At 44.3% G+C, this 15,772-nt stretch overlaps 1 protein-coding gene across 4 annotated transcripts in view; it reads right to left on the bottom strand.

Moving 5' to 3' along the window:
* LOC112242871 (neuronal membrane glycoprotein M6-b) overlaps positions 1–15,772 on the bottom strand; it is a 62,986-nt gene that overhangs the window by 11,211 nt on the left and 36,003 nt on the right. For 2 of the 4 annotated variants that reach the window (XM_042319966.1, XM_024410729.2), the window contains exon 2: positions 1,055–1,241. In XM_042319966.1, the coding sequence (XP_042175900.1) occupies positions 1,055–1,241 (187 nt within the window). Of the gene's footprint in view, positions 1–1,054; positions 1,242–13,867; positions 14,017–15,772 lie in introns of those variants that run through there. The other 2 variants (XM_042319965.1, XM_024410721.2) reach the window with 2 other exon arrangements.

Here is a 15,772-nt window from a genome sequence, read left to right as displayed (position 1 = left end):
CTAACCAGAATAGAAAGAGGAGTGGGAGGCCTCGGTGCACAACTGAGCAAGAGGACAAGTACACTAGAGTGTCTAGTTTGAGAATCAGATGCCTCACAAGTCCTCAACTGGCAGCTTCATTAAATAGTAATCTTCACTGTTGATGTTTAGACTGGTGTTTTGCGGGTACTATTTAATGAAGCTGCCAGATGAGGACTTGTGAGGCATCTCAGTTGTGCACCGGGGCCTCCCACTCCTCTTTCTATTCTGGTTAGAGGCAGTTTGCGCTGTATCTGTGAAGGGAGTAGTACAAAGCCTTGTACGAGATTTCTCGCATGTAATAGCCTTCATTTCTCAAAACAAGAATATGAGTTTCAGAAGAAAATGATTTGTTTCTGGCCATTTTGAGCCTGTAATCGAACCCACAAATGCTGATGCTCCAGATACTCAACTAGTCTAAAGAAGGCCAGTATTATTGCATCTTTAATCAGAAAAACAGTTTTCAGCTGTGCTAACATAATTACAAAAGGGTTTTCTAATGATCAATTAGCCTTTTAAAATGATAAAGTTGGATAACACAATGTGCCATTGGAACATAGGAGTGATGGTTGCTGATAATGGACCTCTGTATGCCTATGTAGATATTCCATGAAAAAAGCATCCGTTTCCAGCTACAATAGTCATTTACAACATTAACAACGTCTACACTGTGTTTCTGATCAATTTGATGTTATTATAATGGACGGAAAAAAGGTTATTTACTTTCAAAAACAAGGACATTTCTAAGAGACCCCAGTCTTTTTAATGGTAGTGTATAACTGATAGAAATAGTATATTTTTTCAGGATATCGTTGGAGACATATAGCCACTACTACTGCCTGGATTGACATGTACGGGTTTGGGGGACCAGTTGTATCTTAATAATGCTCTACTCTGGCCATTCAGTTGGATACTTACGGTTAGCCAGGCCTTAATTATAGCTTATAGGATATCACTAGGGAGCATTGCTTTTCATGGACAGGTTAGGGTCAAGGACTCCTAGCCCTACTCATGGGGTCAGGGTTCGGTCACTCACACATCGGTCAGCATGGCGTGGTCAGAGGTGACTTTGGAGAAGTGGTTCTCCAGGATGGTAAGGGTGCCGGTGAGGGCCACATGGCCGCAGCCACAGAACAGGGCCACGCCGGAGAAACATAGGATGGTGGCCACCAGCGATGCATACGGCACCCCGCCCAGACACTTGATGCAGCACTCGAAGCAACCTCCATGGAAACACAGAGAGAGAGAGAAATAGGGAGAACAGTCAACTTGTTGATTTAATCTTTCATCACAGAATAGTCAAAGCAGTAATTGTTGTCTTTTGAGAGAGACAATACATTTGTATTTATTCTTCTGTGCGCTTTTCACTGTAGGCTGCAGAGTAACAGTATCACTTGGTGTCCAAAAAGGCCATATTGGTCAACCTGATATTTCTTAAACCATTGCAAAGTCCATATAAGGGGGTTGTGTTTCACTCCATCATACTCAGAAGAGCTGACGTATTAGTCCAGCACTTAAATCATATACATGGCCATCTTTACACTAGTCCATGGGCTGAGCTTAGGGACAACTTTTAAGTTCAACTCACTGAAACATTCAAATGAGCTGTTGCATAACCAATGAGGTAATTTAATTATTCACTGTTCATCAGAACTCAGTAAGAACATGTACTGACTTTCTGATCCTCCTCTAAATGACTCTTCATCCCAGACTCCTCACCTACCAATACACTACAAACACTATGTACACACACTACCAACACACATGTAGCGTGGACAGTGGAGTGGTATTTTAATGAGGTATGAGTGAATGATGATCAAATCTTGAACTTGTGGACTACTCATCATGATAGAATGAGACAACTTGCCATCCGGTATGGGCATTTATCTATCTGCCTGCCTGCCTGCCTGCCTGCCTGTCTGTCTGTCAAACTGTCTGTCTGTCTGTCTGTCTGTCTGTCTGTCTGTCTGTCTGTCTGTCTGTCTGTCTGTCTGTCTGTCTGCCTGTCTGTCTGCCTGCCTGTCTGCCTGTCTGTCGTTGAGGACTGGTACCTGTATCGTGGTAGATTGTATCATGATAGATTGTATCATGGTAGACCGTGTCACGGTAGACTGTATTTTGCTAGATTGTATTGTGGTAGATTGTATCGTGGTAGATTGTACCATGGTAGACTGTATCATGGTAGACTGTATCGTGGTAGATTGTATCGGGGTAGACTCTATCCTTGTAGAATGTATCGTGACTGTATCGTGGGAGACTGTGTTGTGGTAGACTGTATCATTGTAGACTATATCGTGGTAGATTGTATCATTGTAGACTATATCGTGGTAGATTGTATCATTGTAGACTATATCGTGGTAGATTGTATCATTGTAGACTGTATCGTGGTAGATTGTATCATTGTAGACTGTATCGTGGTAGACTATCATTAAAGACTGTATTGTGGTAGACTGTATCGTGCTAGAATGTATTGTGATTGTATCATGACTGTATCGTGGTAGACTGTATCATTGTAGACTGTATTGTGGTAGATTCATTATCATTGTAGACTGTATCGTGGTAGATTGTATCATTGTAGACTGTATCATTGTAGACTGTATCGTGGTAGACTGTATCGTGGTAGATTGTATCGTGGTAGACTGTATCATTGTAGACTGTATCGTGGTAGATTGTATCATTGTAGACTATATCGTGGTAGATTGTATCATTGTAGACTGTATTGTGGTAGACGGTATCGTGCTAGACTGTATCATGGTAGGCTGTATCATTGTCGACTGTATCGTGGTAGATTGTATCGTGGTAGACTGTATCATTGTAGACTGTATCGTGGTCGATTGTATCGTGGTAGACTGTGTGGTGGTAGACTGTGTGGTGGTATACTGTATCGTGGTAGAATCTCATTAAGACTGTATTGTGGTAGACTGTATCGTGGTAGATTGTATCATGGTAGACTGTGTCGTGGTAGACTGTATCGTGGTAGACTGTGCCGTGGTGGAATGTATCGTGGTAGACTGTATCGTGGTAGACTGTATTGTGGTAGACTGTATTGTGGTAGATTGTGTTGTGGAGGACTGTATCGTGGTAGACTGTATTGTGACTGTATTGTTGTAGACTGTATCAGGGTAGATTGTATATCATGGTAGACTATATCATGGTAGACTGTCTGGTGGTAGACTGTGTGGTGGTAGACTGTGTCGTGGTAGACTCTATCGTGGTAGACTTTATTGTGGTAGACTTTATCGTGGTAGACTCTATTGTGCTAGACTATCGTGCTAGATTGTATCGTGGTAGACTGTATCGTGGGAGACTGTGTCGTGGTAGACTGTGTCGTGGTAGACTGTATCATGGTAAACTGTATCATTGTAGACTGTGCCATGGTAGACTATCGTGGTAGACTGTATCATGGTAGACTGTGTAGTGGTAGACTGTGTCGTGGTAGATTGTATCATGGTAGACTGTGTAGACTTTATTGTGGTAGAATGTATTGACTATCATGCAGGTTGTATCGTGGTAGACTGTGGTAGACTGTATCGTGGTAGACTGTATCGTGGTAGACTGTGTGGACTGGTAGACTAGGTTGTATCATGGTAGATTGTATCATGGTAGACTGTGTCGTGGTAGACTCGTGGTATATTGTATCATTGTAGACTGTGTCGTGGAAGACTGTATCGTGGTAGACTGTGTTGTGGTTTATCGTGGTAGACTTTATTGTGGTAGACTTTATTGTGGGAGACTGTGTCGTGGTAGAGTGTCATGGTAGACTTTATTGTGGTAGACTGTATCGTGCTAGACTATCGTGCTAGATTGACGTGGTAGATTGTATCATGGTAGACTGTGTCGTGGTAGACTGTATTGTGGTATATTGTATCATTGTAGACTGTGTCGTGGAAGACTGTATTGTGGTAGACTGTATCGTGGTAGACTGTATCGTGGTAGACTTTATTGTGGTAGACTTTATTGTGGGAGACTGTGTCGTGGTAGACTGTGTCGTGGTAGACTATCGTGCTAGATTGTATCCTGGTAGACTGTATCGTGGTAGATTGTATCATTTTAGACTGTGTCATGGTAGACTGCATCGTGGTAGACTGTATCATGGTAGACTGTATTGTGGTAGATTGTATCATGGTAGACTGTGTCACGGTTGACTGTATTTTGCTAGACTGTATCGTGGTAGACTGTATCATGGTAGACTGTATCGTGGTAGATTGTATCATGGTAGACTGTGTCACGGTTGACTGTATTTTGCTAGACTGTATCGTGGTAGATTGTATCATGGTAGACTGTATCGTGGTAGATTGTATCATTTTAGACTGTGTCATGGTAGACTGCATCGTGGTAGACTGTATCATGGTAGACTGTATCATGGTAGACTGTATCATGGTAGACTGTACGTGTAGTACTGATGAACTAGCAGAGCAGTGTCTCTGGACAGACAGTATGTCAGCAATAAGATCCATATATTTAGAAAGATGTTGTATTTCAAACAGCAGACTGTAGATGTGTAGCATGACCTGGTCCTGGTTGAGGAGGTGCGTATGTGACGGTCTTATTAATGTGTGTTCCGTAGAACTGTACGCATAGATTCATAGATTCACCTTGGTTGTGTCCCAGACAACTGTTTCCTCCATTGGAGATGATCTGAATGGAGGCTTAGTAACTGTGTAGAGGACATTGCGCTAAATAAATTTACAGGCATGATTTCAGCATCACATTAAATGTCCATTGGTGCATGTTCTAGAATCTAGAGTCTATTCTAATGTAGAACTCTGACATTGAGAGACAGGGCATAATATGCCTATTGATATCCAAACCTCTTGCATGAGGCAGGAATCCTGAAAGTTCGTTAGTGTTTATCCTCTTTCTCTGGCCTGACAAAGGATATTAAAACAGATATATTATCATCAGAGCAGGGCCATTCAACAGTTGTGTGTTGTCAGAAAGTTCATCCCGTAGCCTTTTGTGTCACAGAGGGATAAAAACATTTTTGTCCGAGGGCTGGTGAATAGCAGTTGCCATGGCAGCATGTTAACCACAACCCAGTGAGTGTGCCCGAGGCGATGCCCAGCAGAGTGGTTAACTCTGCCCACATTTCCCACACAGACACACATGGCAGGCAGGGCCAGGGAGAGTGAGACGGGACCAACATGAAATACACCTCAGGCCCAGTCAAATACTACCTGGTATAGTTCTACCTGATATAGATCTACCTGGTATAGTTCTACCTTGTATAGTTCTACTAGTTCTACCTGGTATAGGTCTAACTGGTGTAGTTCTACTAGATCTGCCTGGTATAGTTCTACTAGTTCTACCTGATATTGATCTACCTGGTATAGTTCTACCTTGTATGGTTCTACTAGTTCTACCTGGTATACATCTAAATGGTGTAGTTCTACTAGATCTGCCTGATATAGTTCTACCTGGTATAGGTCTACCTGATATAGTTCTACCTGGTATAGTTCTACCTGGTATAGTTCTACTAGTTCTACCTGATATAGTTATACTAGTTCTAACTGGTGTAGTTCTACCAGTTCTACCTGGTATAGTTATATCTGGTAGAAAGAGAGAGAGAGAAGGACATCAGCTATTTAAGGCCACCAATCGATAACGTTACTGTACTGTATTCTACGCTACTGTACTGTACTCTACTGTCATCTGAACTCTCTGTCCCCTTCACACTGTGATGCTATCACACCTCTGAGTGTTGTTAAACACCTCTACTGACACATTCCGGCAGAGGGAACAAAGCTATTTTTCTCTCCATGCAGAAGCCTCGTGCCTCCTTCCCAAGGTGTTGAGTTTAATAACCATAAATTGGAGTTGGTGTTTTCACAGCTGGAGTAATGTTAGCCATGCTGGCTGTGTCGTGTGTTACGTCTAACCCTTAACCCTGAAACAACACTGGCACCAAGACAGATCGACTTATTGACATGTGTTAGCGTTTAACACCACAATAATACCACTCTATTCACATAGAACCACTATAAAAGGAGTTATTCTTGGTACATGAGCCCGGAGGAAATTGAAAAAACACAATCTATCGCCTACACAGAACCTCAATGGGTCCTGCACAAAGCACCATATTGAAGGCTGTCTGCACTGACCATCATGCATCATGTTTGCATTATGTGGTACTAATCTCATCTCTGCAGAGATGAATTCAGTACAAAGGAGGAATAATATCCGGTACTGATTGTGGATGTCAGATGGAAGCTCCCGTTTGGGTAAGTCCCAGTGGAGGCCAGTGAGCACATCTCTCTCACACACATAGTGCAGCAGTCTTTACATGTCCTTATTAATAGGAGGAAAGCTCTGTGAACCCTATTCCTCTTCCTACAGTCACAGTATTAATAGGAGGAAAGCAGTGTTAACCCTCTTCCTACAGTCACAGTATTAATAGGAGGAAAGCTCTGTTCCTCTTCCTACAGTCACAGTATTAATAGGAGGAAAGCTCTGTGAACCCTATTCCTCTTCCTACAGTCACAGTATTAATAGGAGGAAAGCAGTGTTAACCCTCTTCCTCTTCCTACAGTCACAGTATTAATAGGAGGATAGCAGTGTTCCTCTTCCTACAGTCACAGTATTAATAGGAGGAAAGCAGTGTTCCTCTTCCTACAGTCACAGTATTAATAGGAGGAAAGCAGTGTTCCTCTTCCTACAGTCACAGTATTAATAGGAGGAAAGCAGTGTTCCTCTTCCTACAGTCACAGTATTAATAGGAGGAAAGCAGTGTTCCTCTTCCTACAGTCACAGTATTAATAGGAGGAAAGCAGTGTTCCTCTTCCTACAGTCACAGTATTAATAGGAGGAAAGCAGTGTTAACCCTCTTCCTACAGTCACAGTATTAATAGGAGGAAAGCAGTGTTAACCCTCTTCCTACAGTCACAGTATTAATAGGAGGAAAGCAGTGTTCCTCTTCCTACAGTCACAGTATTAATAGGAGGAAAGCAGTGTTAACCCTCTTCCTACAGTCACAGTATTAATAGGAGGAAAGCAGTGTTAACCCTCTTCCTACAGTCACAGTATTAATAGGAGGAAAGCAGTGTTAACCCTCTTCCTACAGTCACAGTATTAATAGGAGGAAAGAACCCTATTCCTCTTCCTACAGTCACAGTATTAATAGGAGGAAAGCTCTGTGAACCCTATTCCTCTTCCTACAGTCACAGTATTAATAGGAGGAAAGCAGTGTTAACCCTCTTCCTACAGTCACAGTATTAATAGGAGGAAAGCTCAGTGAACCCTATTCCTCTTCCTACAGTCACAGTATTAATAGGAGGAAAGCTCTGTGAACCCTATTCCTCTTCCTACAGTCACAGTATTAATAGGAGGAAAGCTCTGTGAACCCTATTCCTTCCTACAGTCACAGTATTAATAGGAGGAAAGAACCCTATTCCTCTTCCTACAGTCACAGTATTAATAGGAGGAAAGCTCTGTGGACCCTATTCCTCTTCCTACAGTCACAGTATTAATAGGAGGAAAGCAGTATTCCTCTTCCTACAGTCACAGTATTAATAGGAGGAAAGCAGTATTCCTCTTCCTACAGTCACAGTATTAATAGGAGGAAAGCAGTGTTAACCCTCTTCCTACAGTCACAGTATTAATAGGAGGAAAGCAGTGTTAACCCTCTTCCTACAGTCACAGTATTAATAGGAGGAAAGCAGTGTTAACCCTCTTCCTACAGTCACAGTATTAATAGGAGGAAAGCAGTGTTAACCCTCTTCCTACAGTCACAGTATTAATAGGAGGAAAGCAGTGTTCCTCTTCCTACAGTCACAGTATTAATAGGAGGAAAGCAGTGTTAACCCTCTTCCTACAGTCACAGTATTTAATAGGAGGAAAGCAGTGTTCCTCTTCCTATAGTCACAATAGCAGACTGTAGTTTAAGAGCAGTAACTGGAGTTTCATGACTCTCTACCATGCTATTCTCAGTCCCTGTTTCTTGCTATTGCAGTCTAGACGTTTTTGCTCTCCCATTGACCACTTGCGAAATGACAACAAAGATGATATTTCAGCATTATGACTTTTTACCAGAGGAGTTTCAGTACAGGATTGAGAGTTAATGTGTAGAAGGTTGTGAGCAGGGAGATGTACAGTTATTACATCCCTCCTCTCACGTTGGTCGTCAACAGGCCTGGCTCCAGGGACTAGATAGGGAACCCTTCACGCTGGGTAAGACTGCCACTCAAATCAGAAGATCTTCTATAAAGCTCTTCTCTAATCGTAATTTATAGTACACCGGATATTACAGGATATTACATGCCTTGGTTTCTATAGTAACGTCCATCCTGTTTACTCTCTCTCTCTCTGGATGACACCCACAGGTGATCACACATAAGATGGAGCCTCCCGGCATGGCCCAAATAGAATGCTGCTTCAAATGAAAATCATATTGGTCCTTTGCTGTTTGTTGACTTTCACATGGCTTTCCTGGTTAAACCTCAACCCACTCCAGTAACTCTCCACTCATCCCGTCCCTGATAAATAAAAATACATAGAGAGAGAGAGAGAGCGCAAGAGAGAGAGAGAGAGAACAAGAGAGAGAGAGAACAAAGAGAGAGAGAGAGAGAGAGAGCGAGAGAGAGAGAGAGAGAGAGAGAGAGAACAAGAGAGAGAGAGAGAGAGAGAGCGCAAGAGAGAGAGAGAGAGAGAGAGAGAGAGAGAGAGAGAGAGAACAAGAGAGAGAGAGAGAGAGAGAGAGCGCAAGAGAGAGAGAGAGAGAGCGAGAGAGAGAGAGAGAGAGAGAACAAGAGAGAACAAGAGAGAGAGAGAGAGAGCAAGAGAGAGAGAGAGAGAGAGAGAGAGAGAGGGGAGAGAGAGAGAGAGAACAAGAGAGAGCGAGAGAGAGAGAGAGCGCACAAGAGAGAGAGAGAGAGCAAGAGAGAGAGAGCAAGAGAGAGAGAGCAAGAGAGAGAGACAGAGGGAGGGAGAGACAGAGGGGGAGAGAGAGAGAGAGAGACAAAACAAGCAGGTGAGAGAGAGAAAAAGAGGGTGCCATAAACTGATACTGGGACACAGAGAGAAACAGAGATAGAAAGAGGTATTCTGAGAGAGAGAGAGAGAGAGAGAGAGACAGAGTCAGAGAGACAAGGAGGGATGTGAAAAGCTGCAGTGACACTATGACAAACTGTTGAGCCTCTCATTACTCTGGTCATGCTTAGAGCCTGAGTCAGAAACACACGGAGAGGGAGAGACAAAGACAGAGAGAGAGACAGAGAGAGAGAGAGAGAGAGAGAGAGAGAGAGAGAGAGAGAGAGAGAGAGAGAGAGAGAGAGAGAGAGACAGAGAGAGAGAGAGAGAGAGAAAGACAGAGAGAGAGAGAGAGAGAAAGACAGAGAGAGAGAGAGAGAGAGAGAAATGGCACTCTATATAGCCATAATATGACATTTGAAATGTCTTTAATCTTTTGGAACTTTTGTGGGTGTAATGCTCTTTTTCACTTTTGTTTGCCAAAGCAAGTGAAGTAGATAACAATGTTAACATATGTTTCCCATGACAATAAAGCCCTTAAATTGAAAATTGAATTGAAATTGAATTGCGAGAGAGTGCTGGAGACTGAGAGAGAGAGCGAGAGCGAGAGAGAGGGAGAGAGACAGAGAGAGAAAGAGCGAGAGAGGGAGAGAGTAAATACAACCCATATCTATGCTTATTTATTTTGTGTCCTTTACCATTTGTACATTGTTAAAACACTGTATATATATATATATATATATATAATATGACATTTGTAATGTCTTTATTGTTTTGAAACTTCGGTATGTGTGATTTTTTATTGTTCATTTCACTTTATATATTATCTACCTCACTTTCTTTGGCAATGTTAACACATGTTTCCCATGCCAATAAAGCCCTTGAATTGAATTGAATTGAATTGAGAGAGGGAGAGAGAGGGAGACAGAGAGAGAGAAAGAAAGCAAGCGAGAGACAGAGAGCGACAGAGAGAGAGAGAGAGAGAGAGAGAGAGAGAGGGAGAGAGAGAGAGAGAGACAGAGAGAGCAAAAGCAAGCGAGAGAGAGAGACAGAGAGACAGAGAGCGACAGAGAGTATGGATGGACGGCAGTCAGAAGAACCCTGACACAAAGAGCCAGTGTGTGTTGCCCCAGACTGTTCGTCAAGCTAAAGTCTCAAAGGGGAAGGCCCATTCAGAGCATCTCTGGTCCAAGGCCACGCTCTTCCGGCCTCTTAGTTTGGACTGGAGCACAGGGCAGGCCAACCACAGAGCTCCATCCTGTCCACCCAGCATGCATTGCACTGGCACAAAGCGCAACGGAGGAGATGGGTGGCAGCCCACTTCCCACTCCAGGAGCATTCTGTCGATATGGGTATCTGATGAGACAAACAGGAATCATCCACTGTGGCAATCAGTTTTGCTCATTAGGAGAGACACCGCAGAACAGACTGTCTACACACTGAGTGGAGGAGAAAGAGAGAGAGAGAGAATGTGTGTGGGTGTGTGTGTCTGTATGTGTGTGCGGTGTGCGTGCATGTGCATGCATACTTGTGTAAGAAAGCTTTTTGAAAGGGGATCATATAAACATTGCCCAAGTGCTTTTACAGGCAACATAATGTAAGTCCTTTGTGAAAGAAGTAAGAGAGAGAAGTGGGGTGGGTTGAGAGAAGGGGGACGGCGTGTTGAGAGAAGGGGGGGAGTTGACCTCTAACCCTGCTGCTGTAGATCATTCCCTTGGTTTCTGGCTCCAGAACACTCCATCACCCCCTTCCGCCCCCACCTCTACCTCCACAGCTGGTGATGCTCCCCCCCCAACCCCTCAACACCACCACAGGCCCCAACATAGCCCCTCACAAACCCCCACAATCCCCAACAGAACAGACCCTCACCCCAGTTACTAAACCCAGTCAGCCTCGCATCACTAAGCAACTCTGAGCATCACTGAGCAACACTGAGGAACACTGAGCAGACCTGAGCAACATTGAGAAGACCAGAGCACCACTCAGCAACACTGAGCAACACTGCGCAACACTGAGCAGACCAGAGCAGACCTGAGCAACACTGAGCAACACTGAGCAGACTAGAGCAGACTAGAGCAGACCTGAGCAACACTGAGCAGACTTGAGAAACACTGAGCAGACCAGAGCAGACCTGAGCAACACTGAGCAGACTAGAGCAACACTGAGCAGACTAGAGCAACACTGAGCAGACTAGAGCAGACCTGAGCAGACCTGAGCAACACTGAGCAGACCTGAGAAACACTGAGCAGACCAGAGCAGACCTGAGCAGACCTGAGCAACACTGAGCAGACTAGAGCAGACCTGAGCAACACTGAGCAGACCTGAGAAACACTGAGCAGACCAGAGAAGACCTGAGCAACACTGAGGAACACTGAGCAGACCAGAGAAGACCTGAACAGACCTGAGCAACATTAAGCATTTTATGCTGGCTAATGTAACCCGACAAACAGTTCTTGTGCTGAAGTTGTTTTCAGAGGCAGTTTGGAACTTGGTTGTGAGTGTTGCAACCGAGGATACACTATTTTTATGCGCTACGCGCTTCAGCACTCCATCCTGTCCCGTTCTGTGAGCTTGTGTGGCCTACCACTTCGCGGCTGAGCCATTGTTGCTCCTACTTCACAATAACAGCACTTACAGTTGACCAGTGTAGCTCTAGCGGGGCAGAAATTTGACAAACTGACTTGTTGGAAAAGTGGCATCCTATGACGATGCCTCGTTGAAAGTCACTGAGCTCTTCAGTGAGGCCATTCTACTGCCAATGTTTGTCTATGGAGATTGCATGGCTGTGTGATTGATTTTATACACCTGTCAGCAACGGGTGTGGCTGAAGTAGCCAAATCCACTCATTTGAAGGATGTGGTACTGATTGTATTAAACACTTCTGCAATGGTTGTTGAGATGTGATATTCTGCGCAGTGCAAGACGAGGCGTAAACTACATGTATGCTACACTAGCCCGCAAAATCATCCTGTTGTCCCGCATTCGGGTATTTTAAATGTGGTCATCCTAGACCTGGCCTATGTTAAAAGTAAAACAAATAATATAAAAGTGTTTGTTAGGTGTTATTAAGCCTCTGTTAAAATATGCTTTAAAAAATGACAAAAAGACAAATATTGTGATCGTGTTGATTTGTGTTTGGTAATATTTTATTTAGTACAGAAATATGTAGGCGGCTTAATTTACCCCCTCCCTCGGCTCAACTTACCCAAATACCAGGGTATTTGGGACCACTTTTTATGTTTTCAAAACTGTAATGTTTACATGAATTCTGATTATTTCCATTGATACACAACATCCTGAAATATATGTAGATATCTTTGTGTGTGTGTGTGTGTGTGTGTGTGTGTGTGTGTGTGTGTGTGTGTGTGTGTGTGTGTGTGTGTGTGTGTGTGTGTGTGTGAATGTCTATCGTTGTTTGTATATGTGTGTGTGCCTATGCGGTCTGTGTCTGCGCGCCTGCGTGTGTGTGTGTGTGTGTGTGTGTGTGTGTGTGTGTGTGTGTGTGTGTGTGCTGTTGACAGATCAGCCACTGCTCCAGAGGAGTGATTGATTTGTAGCGCTGTGTATGGGGTTGATGATGTCTCTTTGTCTTGATCCCCCTCACCCTCTTTCACACACACACACACACACACACACACACACACACACACACACACACACACACACACACACACACACACACACACACACACACACACACACACACACACACACACACACACACCCTCTCTTATCAACCTCATTACAAGCGACCCACCGATAACAAACCAACACAACCATTACAAAAGCCGCACACAACCATTACAAGTCAACAAACAACCATTACAAAGCCATACACAACCATTACAAAGCAACACTCAATCATTACAAAGCAACACACAACCATTACAAAGCAACACACAACCATTACAAAGCAACACACAAACATTACAAAGCAACACACAACCATTACAAAGCAACACACAACCATTACAAAGCAACACACAACCATTACAAAACCACACACAACCATTACAAAAACACACACGACCATTACAAAGCCACACACAACCATTACAAAGCCACACACAACCATTACAAAGCCACACACAACCATTACAAAAGCCACACACAACCATTACAAAAGCCACACACAACCATTACAAAGCAACACACAACCATTACAAAAGCCACACACAACCATTACAAAGCCACACACAACCATTACAAAGCAACACACAACCATTACAAAAGCAACACACAACCATTACAAAGCCACACAGAACCATTACAAAGCCACACACAACCATTACAAAGCCACACACAGCCATTACAAAGCCACACACAACCATTACAAAACCACACACAACCATTACAAAGCAACACACAACCATTACAAAGCAACACACAACCATTACAAAACCACACACAACCATTACAAAGCAACACACAACCATTACAAAGTGTGAGTGTGTGCGTGCGAGCGTGTGTGAGCGTGTGTGAGCGTGTGTGAGCGCATGTGTATGTGTGTGTGAGCGTGTGTGAGCGTGTGTGAGCGTGTGAGCGTGTGTGAGCGTGTGTGTGTGAGCGTGTGTGTGTGTGTGTGTGTGTGTGAGCGTGTGTGAGCGTGTGAGCGTGTGTGTGTGTGTGAGCGTGTGTGAGCGTGTGTGTTACACCGTCCTCTGCACTGAATGAAGAAAACAAGTGATATCAGAGAGAAATGGTAATTTCTTAAAGCGAGAAAGAGAGAGATGAGACAGTGAATGTGTGAATGGAACTCCCACTGAGCAGAGTCTACCCCGCTGTTGTGTGGTGTGAACCCAAGCAGCCTGAAGTAGACTAAAGCCCCAGTAAACCAGGCAGTGAAAGAACTATAGGAGTCCATTCTTACTGTTGATTCTGATACCTTTTTTCTCCTGGCTCTGCTCTCGGTTCTCTTCTGATGTAGTTTCCATGGTTGTGTTTTATCCCATCCACTAAAAATGCTTCCTTTCAGCAGAATTCTCTCCTATCTCTCCCTCCCTCCATCGCACGCTCTTCTCCCCTCTCTCTCTCTCTCTCTCTCTCGTGCTGCCCCGACTGACTAAAGCACAGCTCCAGAAACAACGCTGCCAGCTAACCTTATGCTCCACCATACATCACTTGAAATCCTTCTTTTCCCAGGAAATATTCTAGGTCTGCTTTATTTGCACTGACTGATTGTTTGGGCACTCAGACTGGGTAGCTATGGATCCACTTGTCCCATCAACCACACGCCCCCCTCACACATACACACACATCGCCTTGACCCCCCCATGCGTGCCCCCCATAGACACTCCCTCCTTGGAGGCGTCTGGGGCTAAGGGAGGAGCACCATGAATGACAATCCGGGGGCCTGCCTACCTGTCTGCCTGCCCTGCCTGGTAGAATGGTCAGGTTCCATCACAGGAGGGGATGTGTGTGGGAGAGAGTAGGGACCCCCCTTTGGCTGCTGGGGGCTTCACTGAATGAAAACTCACTCAGTGTTGTGTGGTGCTGGGGGAGAATGGAGGAGAAAAAGGGGGACTGGGGAAGAATAGGGGAGAATAAGGGATAATGGGGATAATAAGGGGGATAATGGGGGACAATAAGGGTTTAAAAGAGGGGTTATTGGGAAGAATAAGTGGGAATTTTGCGAGAATGGTGGAATGGGGGAGAATGGGGAGAATAAGGAAAAATGGGGAGACTAGGGGAGAATAAGGTGGAATGAATGGGGGAGAATAAAGGATAATGGGTGAGAACAAGGGGGATGGGCAAGAATATGGGGGGGAATAAGGAGAAATGGGGAGAATGGGGAGATTAATGGAGAATGGGGAGAATAAGGAGGAATGGGGGAGAATGGGAGAGAATAGGGGAGAATGGATGAGAATGGGAGAGAACGGGGGACAATGGGAGAGAATAGGGGAGAATGGATTAGAATGGGAGAGAACGGGGAAGAATGCATGTCAGCACACAATCACCAGCCACTCATCCAACCACAGTTGCAGGGCGGGAGTGGGAGGGGGAAGGGTGAGTTTGGTGTGTGGCGGGAGGGGGGCTTCATATTCTGACTAGCACCATATGCCCCCTGCTCTGCTCCCATGGCAACAACCTCTGACAACTGTCTCCCCTCCCTCTGGTGACTTCCAACTCCCACATAAAAGGACACAAGAAAAGGGGTATGATACCTCTCCTCTCCGAACAAAGAAAAAGGAGGCTCTCCAATATTTGTACGGGTGAAAGCACAGGGAGAGAATGGGCGAAAGAGAAATAAAGAACATGAGAATGGAAGAGAAATTGGGAAATAGAAGGAGAGAGAGGTGAGGGAGAGTATGAAAAAAAGATGCCTGAAATGGTGAGGGAGAAAGTGAGTCTGCAGAGAGACAGATAGAGATATAAACAGAAGGGACAGATAGAGATATAAACAGAGGGACAGATAGAAACAGAGGGACAGATAGAAACAGAGGGACAGATAGAGATAGAAACAGAGAGACAGATAGAAACAGAGAGACAGATAGAAACAAAGAGACAGATAGAGATAGAAACAGAGAGACAGATAGAAACAGGGGGACAGATAGAAACAGGGGGACAGATAGAAACAGGGGGACCGATAGAAACACAGGGACAGATAGAAACAGAGAGACAGATAGAAACAGGGGGACAGATAGAAAAACAGAGGGACAGATAGAAACAGAGGGACAGATAGAGATAGAAACAGGGGGACAGATAGAAACAGATAGGGGACAGATAGAAACAGAGGGACAGATAGAGAAACAGAGGGACAGATAGAAACAGGGGGACAGATAGAAACAGG

Source organism: Oncorhynchus tshawytscha, linkage group LG03, assembly GCF_018296145.1.
Source record: "Oncorhynchus tshawytscha isolate Ot180627B linkage group LG03, Otsh_v2.0, whole genome shotgun sequence".
NCBI lineage: Eukaryota > Metazoa > Chordata > Actinopteri > Salmoniformes > Salmonidae > Oncorhynchus > Oncorhynchus tshawytscha.
This window is presented reverse-complemented; position numbering and strand designations above follow the sequence as displayed.